General features: G+C 42.5%; 1 protein-coding gene across 1 annotated transcript; it reads left to right on the top strand.

Annotated features, from left to right (window-relative positions):
- The first annotated feature begins 803 nt into the window (after positions 1–803).
- Positions 804–9,323, top strand: RASD2 (RASD family member 2). The gene is made up of 3 exons (XM_005244469.3): positions 804–1,665; positions 5,259–5,538; positions 7,043–9,323. The coding sequence occupies exons 2-3, from the start codon at positions 5,268–5,270 to the stop codon at positions 7,570–7,572; spliced, it is 801 nt and encodes a 266-aa protein (XP_005244526.1). The 5' UTR covers positions 804–1,665; positions 5,259–5,267; the 3' UTR covers positions 7,573–9,323.
- Positions 9,324–9,707: the final 384 nt, after the last annotated feature.

The raw sequence follows: 9,707 nt of genomic DNA, 5'->3' as shown, positions 1-9,707 counted from the left end.
TAGTTTTTGTGATCAACAGAGTAAATTTGCTCAGAGAAAGAGAATTGTGGGAGACCTGAAACTATATTCAGATTTGGGAGATCATGTCTCACTTCCATTTTCTTACTGTCAAAATATCTTGAAAAGCTGGAAGTGTGTTTTTTCCCCTCTCCGATTAGGAGTTTTAAGTGGGAAATGCTGAAATACTCAATTTGAAATCTTTCAAAATCATTCTTTTTGATGTCTTTTAAAATAGACTTCAGCTCAGAAAGAGAAAAAAATAGAGTCAATAAACAGTGAAATAAACTGCAAACAACACTTTTCACTTGGGCTGAACGAACTCCTTGAATTCACCTTAATTTTTCTTTGTTTCTCTTTTTTTTTCTGACCCTAGTACACCAGACTTTCAGTTTGTTTGTCCTTTTTCTAACATTTTTATTACCCAGCCCTAGTTTAATTTTTCATTTATTTAAATATTAATGAAAGAACAGCAGTTACACATTATTCTTATTTCTTAATCATACCAACAAGCAATCCTAATGTAACGTGTTTGAGGTTGAGGGAACAGTGTTCCATACGGCAAAAGAATTGGAGGAATTATGGACAGAAAGCCCCTGCTTGGGAAATGAGTCAGTCTGCGTCTGTCTAGCAGAAAAGATCAGCACAGAAGTATAGAGCCTTTAGAAACAGCTTATGAATCTGCAGCTTGCAAAGTAAGTCAAGTCTCTGTGTCTCTCGTACACATACTCACAGCTAACTCACTCGCCACACATGCATACATACAGGTCTCTGGTGGAAAGACGGGGATCGTGCAGGCTGCAATGCATAAGAACTTTCTGTTTAAAGGAGAAAAGAAAAGGTTTTTCAATAGGCACAAAATCCCACCCCCTCAGCACCCCTCCTTCCCCTGTGTCTGACACTGACTTCCAGGGAGGAGTTGAGCCAATTATCTGTGAGTCCTACAGAAGGAAAATCTGCAATTTGCCAGTAGTTGTGACAGGGAGAGGGAGAAAGGCAGGGAGGGAAGAAGAAGAGAGACTTAATTGGCAAATGTAAAGAGAAGCCCTTTCTGTCCTCGAAAGGCAATATTTTAAGGCAAATCTCAGACCAGAAGAAAAGAAGCTCGTAGTGGTGGGGGGTGTGTCAGGCAAGACCTGGAGAAGCATAGGTGGTTCACCATAGACAACTTCCATGCCCCCACTGATTTTTCCCCACAGGGTCTAAGGGGGTGTGGAGGCAGGGTGGGCCAGCCAGATGCATCCACAACCCTGCACGACTAGGTGTCGCTCCAGAGACCCTTCCCCACAGCAGAGCCTATGAAGTACAACTTGCAAGAAAAGCCAGTGGGAGCGGGTGAGACTCTGCCTCTCCTTCCCTTGAACTGAGGCTGTGAGGAGAAGAGCTCAACTCACCAAAAGGAAAAGCTGTCGCTGCTTCTGAGACCCTTCTTTAGCCCACGTTGGTTGCCTAATCCAGCACCTACCATCCATGGGGGAACGCTCTCTGAAGCCCCGCGATCCTTCCCAATACTGCTAAGTTCCTGGGAAATAACTAGTGAAGAACTGAGCCCAGAGCAAGCAACGTGGGATCCACAGAACAACATCTTTTTGCAGTAGCAGCTACCTCTGATTAAAATTATCAGCTTCATCAGACTGTACCAAGAACTGCTCCTTCAGGGAAAGAGAGGTAAGAAAGCATCATTGGCTTTGGTATGGATGTAGGAAACAAACATCCCACAGGAGTGATTTTGGTGTGCATGAAAATTACAGGGATACTAGTAGTAATTAACAAGTGGCAGGTCTGTTATGCATGACACAGTTTGTGTCTGCCTCTGTCCTTTTTAGCTGGGTGCACTGAATTACATTGGGATAGCAAACAGAGACACAAACAGTAGCTGAAGACCGAGGAGTGCAAGAGAGGTAGTTGAGAAGTCTGTTCATGGGTGGGGAGTGGTAGGGAACATACCCCTGGGTGGGAGGATGGAACAGTAAGGTGAAAAAGCTCTAGGCAGTTTGAATGAAGAATGTCTTCCTTAGAAATCTCTCTCTGGGTGCTCAGGATCAAATTTGTCAGCACCTCACTGAAATTCAGACAAGCTCTTCAGAGCATACAAACGCAGGTTCATTGTCATTCACTCCGATGTCTGCCTATGAAACAAGCAGTGGTGGTTAGCAGGTAGAAGATGACACGGAATCAAAAGAAATGGGGTTTAATGTTGATTTTAGGCAGCTGTTCCAGGTCTCTCTGGGCATATAAGCCTATCCCTTTATTAAGTGGAGATTAATTTTTAAACTTATTGCCTACATTTCTATGACATTTTGAAATCCCTGTGCTGTACCAATAGAAAATACTACTGTAAAGTTTCTAGCATCAAGCCAGTGCATAAAGCAGAAGGTACCACTGGGAATTAATCTATGCTTAAACATTTAATAAACTGGAAGGAAAAGATGTAGATTAAAGCCAGCTGGAGGTTGTTTGTCTCCTCATTCTCTTCTGATTGATTTTGCTTTACTTAGTACATGAACATGTGGTCTCTCCCTTTCTTTTTCCTTTAATCTTTTTTAATGTATGAATCCCTGTACTCCCCTCCCTTCCCTACCCCTGAGTGTGAAGGCTGAAGCTTCCTTCCTTTTCTGATGAGGAAAGGTGGCAGATTGTATTATAATGGACAAAAACTGGAGGTGGGTGAGGCGGGGCGGATAAGAAGAGAAAACACAAAACACGAAATAAGCTCCTGGTTTAATGGCATGCTCTGAGTCGGATTTGCAGCAAAGGTGTTGAGATGAGCAGCAACTCCATGAATCAAAGTGCTGAAAAGCATCTTTTGACTTTGTGTGAAATGAAATGCAGTCAGGAAAGCACAAGAGTCCACTTGACAGAATGCCTTGAGAGGTGGAACTTACTCTCAAGAGCACAAAGTGCAGCAGCTGCAGTGACAGTCCACCTCCTTCGTTGTATGATGGGAGTTTCTGTAATCACCAACAGCTCAGTGGTTACCTGCCAGTCAGCAGTGTAATTTGTAGGATTTTGGCTTGTAAAGCTGCTGGCCAGGATCGTGTCCTTCAGCATGCACATTCTGTTCAGGACATATAAGGCATTTGCTTAAAATGCATAACTGCTCACTCCCAGATGCTGCTGCACCAAGTTGTACAAAACTGATCTTCAGCAGGTGTCCTCTTGCCCTCATGCAGCTACACTGGTCCATCCCAGTCTGAAGAGCTGACTCATTTCTAAATACCCATCTGAGCTGTACACAGAAGTTTATAGTTTTTCGTCACAAAATCTATCTCCCTGCTTTTCTCTGTCAGCTAAATAAAGCCTGAGATGGTGAAAGGAAGCATCCCAAAGCAGCTCTGTCATCTTTTGTCTGCCCATGGATGCAAGGCAGTATTGGGCTGGTTTGCACAGGAAAGGGCAGAGGCAGTGTACATGGCAGTGTTGCTTCACAGATTGAATGTGGTGTTTCTGCACTGTTGGAGATCGGTCCTGTTCTAAATAAAACAGAGTCCCATTCAAATTGCAGGTGTGCTCCTTGCTGTCATTCCTGCCACAGCAATCCCAGCAGTACCATAGCTGTGCATGTTTGTGTCCATCTGATGTTCTGATATGACTTTCTGGCTCTAATATTATGCTGTCCTGCTCGCTAATATAATTCAGAGTGTAAGCTACTCTGAGGAGAGTATTACATTTTCTTCTGTGCTTTAGATAGGGCTGAATATGCTGGTGGTGTGCAGCAAATTATGGCAATAAAAATAAATAGTAGTGTTTTGCTGTTGCCTTGGGCTATAGCACAGAGCTTGTAATGATGCTGGATCTGAATTCCAGAGACTTCTTTATTTAGCAGTGACCGTATCTTCACTGCTGCTTTGGTGCTTAGCACATGTTAAACAAAGTAAAAGATTTTAAGCTTTTGACTGAGATAACTGTCAGCTAGATAAAAGCTTAGGGAGATAAAATTCACTCAAGGGAAAGATAGGAATCCAGATCTGGACCCAGAAATGATCTTTCAGTGCACATAAAGTACTTGCATTGTAATATTAAATAAAGAACACCTAAGTTAAATAAACGGCACAGTGGGAACTTGATTATTCTTTAATGAGATCCTAGTAACCAAAATAAACTCTGTCAAAAATGTGCCGCCTTTGCTCTAAGAATTAGCTTTCCACACACAGGGGTTATATTTTTCCTTTCAGCACACAATTCATTTGAACTGGTACATGAAAATTTTCTGAGCAGCACCCTCTTCCCCATCCCACCCCCTTCAAAGTTTTTTGCTATGTCAAAATGTGATCCCCAAGGTCTTGAGACTCATCTTAGTTGTTAGGGGTTAGAAATCTTTTCTAATAGCTATTTAAGATGGCTGTCCTTCATCTTTTCTCCTGGTTGTACTTAGCACCCGCAAGGACTGTGACACCCACAAAAGCTGTGTATGTATAAAGACCAAAACTCCTATGAAATCTACGTTTTTGCAGTTCTATTGATTGCCAGCCATCCTGCTGCAAAGCTGATAGTTTGTTGATACAGAGTTCCCACACTACCAGTCCAAACAGCAAGATTAAAATCTGGTTTCTAATAGGTCACTGAAGGCACAGATCTTTGAGTTTATCATTGGTCAGTGCCATTTTGTGGCTCGAACTCTGTGCATCAACAATGAAGGTTGTACGAGACCAACTATTTAAAATTACTGAGATGTCCAGCTTCCACTGATGTCGAGCATGATTCTTGTTTCTGTCTGACTTTTGGTTGATCTCAGAAAATGAGTACTATGCACAGCTCCTATGTAGGCAACAAAATGAAGCGATCTAGGTCCTAATGGCAGCTGCAGTGGGTGCAGTATATTGGGAAATCTGACCTCTCTGTTTATGTACCTAAATGAGAACTGAGCTTTACTGAAAAATCTGGTAATGTTTAAGTGACGCAGATGGTGGGAAGGAGCCTGGTGTCTAAGTTGAAACACAGCTGATAAAATTAGCCCTTAATGTTTAAACGAAATAGCAAATTACAAGTTAAAACCATATTATTTTCGATGTAAATGCCTTCACTTATTTATGACTTCAAAAGAAAAGGAAAAAAAATTTAAAAAACCCCAAACTACTCCCTGGAAATGAAACTAAAAAATTAAGCATTTCTAGTGAAAAGATTTCTATATGGACCATTGATCTACTAACCAGGATTGTGCTTCGGAGCACCCTTTGACAAGCTGGTAGTAAGGACCTGCTCTACTTCGTCCTCCATTTAGTTTACAGTCTTTCCTTCAACTCTGCTATTTCCTTTTTCAGGATCAAGCAATGATGAAGACCATGTCTGGTGGAAACTGCACCCTGAATGTGCCAGCCAAGAACTCGTACCGCATGGTAGTGCTGGGAGCCTCCAGGGTGGGGAAAAGCTCCATTGTCTCACGCTTTCTCAATGGCCGGTTTGAGGACCAGTACACTCCCACCATTGAGGATTTTCATCGCAAGGTCTACAACATCCGAGGAGACATGTATCAGCTGGACATCCTGGACACCTCTGGGAATCACCCTTTCCCTGCTATGAGGAGGCTTTCCATCCTGACAGGTGAGAAAGAATGGGGAAGTTTGCAGATGTGGAGCAGTGGGTGAAAGATAAGAATACACATTAGGTTGAAGGCTTTAGCCTGGAGATGACTGTTTCTTGTCAGGTAACTAAAGGGACTGCTTGATTTTGTTGGAAGACGCACTTTTCTGGAGAGGTATTTCCTGGCCAGGATGCTCTGGGCACTACAGGGAGTGCATTAGCCACAGAGGAGATGGTCACTGGGTGAAGATCTGAAATAGAGATTCCCCTTAATTTATTTCCCTCCCACGTTCCCCTCCTGTTCCATATTTTTTATTGCAGTCACAAATAAATGGCTGAATAAAATCTCGTGAGCACGAAAAGCAGCAAGGGACAAAATAAGCATGTAATTACAAGACACAAGTAGTGAAAAACAAATGTAAGACACACAGGAAGGAAATTCTAACCAAGAAAATCTCAAAATTATTTTTTTTCTAAAATTTCCAGCCTGATGCCCTTGATTTGATATTCCAGTAAAACAGTAGTTCTGCTTTTACCCTTTCTCCTTAGTCTGTGGTTGATCAAATGTGTTATATGGAAAAAAGAGAAAATGGTGGGGTCATTTTGTACATTCACATTGTCAAGCAGTTAGCTAAGCTGTATTCTTTAATTGTGAAAGTGACAGTGGAGGAGATATATTCAGCCACAGCTCACAAGAATGCTACTTTCTGGATTTGCTGTCTACCCTTCTAGCTAGCTGGTGAAACATGTCATTCACATCTGACCAGGCTAGCTCCCACATTCAGTGAGATCCCAGGGCCAGTTTCTGGGATGCAGGTGTGAGGTTTTGTCCCTGAAATCGCTCTCAGCGTGTTCCACATGAATGTCATTGAACAGGCAATGATTTGCCTTATTTTATATTTGCAAAAGGAATTGTAAGTCAGGAAATGTCAAAAGGAAATGCCAGGGGATCTGTGTCATTTATGTATTTCTTTTTTTTCCGTGGTCTGTTTCTCTTGAGCAAATGAAACGACAGCAGAGCACTGCACATTGGGGAAACTCTCGTTCCTGACTTAGGCATTCAGGACTGACTAGCTGTAGATCTTCAGTTCAGGTGTTGCTTCATGTATTGTGTAATCCAAAGGCCAAGGCTGAGTGGCTATTAGCTCTCCGCTCTTCCTGGTGTCAGAATAGGCTGTGTTTTACACAGAGATACAAATGAAAGGAAGAAAAAGGAAAAGCATTGCAGCAGAGCTGAGATAGAAACATATTTACAAAAAGAGATTAAAATGGGCAATAACTTGCAAGTCCAGTGCAACATCCAAAAGTCTTTTCCAGACATCCAGTCCCATACAGAAAGGTATGGGGAACTTAATAAGAAGAACTGGAATTAAAGTACAGCTGAGTGAATAGATTCAAAAGGACAAAAAAAAAGGGGGGGGGGGGAGGGGAGGAGATGGCAAATATACCTATTTAAAAAAAAAATTAGCTCCTCTGACACAAGCTATGACTAACTAGCCTTTACAGTATCTTCTTTTAATTGCAGGGGATGTTTTCATCCTGGTATTCAGCCTGGACAACAGAGAATCCTTTGATGAGGTCAAGAGGCTCCAGAAACAGATCCTGGAAGTCAAATCCTGCCTGAAGAACAAAACCAAGGAATCAGCTGACCTCCCCATGGTGATCTGCGGCAACAAAAGTGACCACAGTGAAGTCTTCCGCAAGGTACGCTCAGATGAAGGTGAGAACCTTGTCTCCAGTGACGAAAACTGTGCTTACTTCGAAGTTTCAGCCAAGAAGAACACCAATGTGGATGAGATGTTTTATGTGCTCTTTAGCATGGCCAAGCTACCTCATGAGATGAGCCCTTCCCTCCACAGGAAAATCTCCATCCAGTATGGTGACACTTTCCAACAGAAATCCTTCCGGATGCGCCGAGTCAAGGACATGGATGCCTATGGCATGATCTCTCCATTTGCTCGCCGGCCAAGCGTCAATAGTGACCTGAAGTATATCAAATCAAAAGTTCTCAGGGAAGGTCAGTCCAGAGAGAGGGAGAAATGCACAATCCAGTGAAGAGGGCTTGCACTTCTGTCTGAAGTCATCATCCACATGCAGTGCCTTAAAGAAAAGTGGTCTGTGAAAGCACAGAATGGGCTCATGGGGTTCATCGAGAAAACCCAACATGGAGGAAGGATAACTCTTCCTGCAGATTCTGCCGAGTCACGAATTTAAATAACCGTCCTTCTAAACAACTAGGAAAAATCATATGCCTGAGATCTGAGCGCATTTCTCTGTAATGCAGTTGCTCTTCATTACCCTTTTTGTTTAAAGAATACAGACCTGAGAAGTAAAGACATTTCAACCTCATCCTTGCAAAGAAAGTAGGTCAAAAATGTACAGAAGACATTAACAGTTACCCAGCATGCAGCTCTGGCTAAGAGACAGGAGGTTTTGTGTGTGTGTATGTGTATCTCTATGTGTATACAGAGACTGTATACAGAATGTGTGTATGTGTGCATGCGAGCGTGGAGCTCTCCTTTGGAAAAACGGGACTTGCATTTCAAAGGGCAGCAATACTAACTGAGGTTTCCCAGATTGGGAGTGGACTCTGTATATGGATGCATGACTCTAAACTTGCTTCTGAGGCGACCTGCATTAAGATCTTCTTTTTATGTTTGCTGGGACAGTTATCATTTGACATTGACATGAATGTTGTTTTGTGTTATAGACTTTATTTGGGATTTGGTATTTTTTATTATCTGGGGGTGGATTCTTAGCAAAATCAGATGGCAAGTGTGTTTGATATCAAGAGTGTCTACTTTCTAGCAGTGAAAGGTGTTTTTCATCTGTAAAACCCTGTAATATGTACATTGATTGAAAGTGGAATTGTTCTGCAAAAAGCCAATACATTTGACAGCTTTGCAAGCCTAGTGTGATATTGTTTCTCAAAGCAGCCATACTGACTCTGAATACTGCAGTACAAATGCACCCTTTGCCTTGCTGGCCACCAGAGCAATGTTTCCTTCCTCTGCCTGTATCAGCTGAGACTGACCAGATTCATATGTAGGCTTAGACCACTTCAGAGACAGGATTGGGTTTTCCTTCAGATTTAAGAGCTGAATGGTTGTAGGACCAGCTCCATCATATTTATTCTAGTAACATGCCTCTAGTCATTTTGTTCATGATTTTCCCTGTTGTCTGATAAAGGTTGTCTTGATGGAAACCTTTCCACTGCAGAAGTCCTTCAGAACATAAGTATTGTCCTGGCTGTCCAAACAGAGATGAACTGGCTAGCCAGATAAATCTGGAGCCATGTATTCACTTCTTCCCTTTGCCAGCCCAGTCCAGGCTTCCTTGCCTCCAGCTCTCTCCCTGTTCTGCTTCTGGCTTTGTTGTTCGATGTGCTCCTGTACGCCCTCGAAGTGCAATATATTCTCCCAGATGTGAGCTTGCCAGTCTCACTGACTGGAATGAGATGTGTGCACACAACTGTGGGCAAAGCATGGCCCCAAGGCTGCACACAACAGTAGAGTATATATGTTATACATACCTCAGAACGGCCTTCAGATATCTTGTCCCTCCCTCACCCTCAAATTCTGTTCTTGGCTGTATCTGCCTTGCTGTGTTCTGGGCAGAGCTGTGAGCTAGTTCAGACTACACTTTGTCAGGAAACCAAGAATGATGGTTGTCTGTAAAAAATAGCCTCTGGGATTCAAAATCCTATATTCATTTATCAGCTCCACCCTTCATTGGTACTGTATATTGACTGGCAAAACACACTGTTCTATTATTCCTGTTGCCAGGGCAGCACCTTTCAGACCACACTCTATCTATAAATATGTACATGGTTTATGATTAAATCTGTTTTATTTACTAGCTGTGTCCTGGTCCTTTTTACTTTCTCCAAGAATAATAAGGAAGGGCCTATCTTTTTGTTGTGCCGGTGCAGCTACGCAAGCAAGTTGTGTGTTGAGAGCCCTGATGAGATCTCCAGTAAGTTCTGGAAGGGGCTTTTATGTCCTCCAGACACCAGGAGCTACACATTTGTCTGTTTGGAATACAACTGTGTCTAGATTTACATATTTCCACCTGTTTGAACATGAACTTATATATACAGATATCCTCATAAGCAGAAGCAGACAGTTGCTTTTCCCCATGCTGCCTCCAACACAAGAGAACAACAACTCTGTCCTTTATGCACAGAGCTG

The sequence above is a fragment of the Falco peregrinus genome, chromosome 6 (genome assembly GCF_023634155.1).
Source record: "Falco peregrinus isolate bFalPer1 chromosome 6, bFalPer1.pri, whole genome shotgun sequence".
Lineage (NCBI taxonomy): Eukaryota > Metazoa > Chordata > Aves > Falconiformes > Falconidae > Falco > Falco peregrinus.
Note: the sequence above shows the minus strand (reverse complement) of the source record. Positions and strands in the feature narration are given on the sequence as shown.

What these genes read in the sequence shown, in the direction of transcription:
- RASD2 (XM_005244469.3), top strand. Translation starts at nt 5,268, where the DNA reads ATGATGAAGACCATGTCTGGTGGAAACTGCACCCTGAATGTGCCAGCC. An exon ending in GAGGCTTTCCATCCTGACAG is followed by an intron (nt 5,539 to 7,042) that starts GTGAGAAAGAAT and finishes TTTTAATTGCAG; the next exon opens with GGGATGTTTTCATCCTGGTA.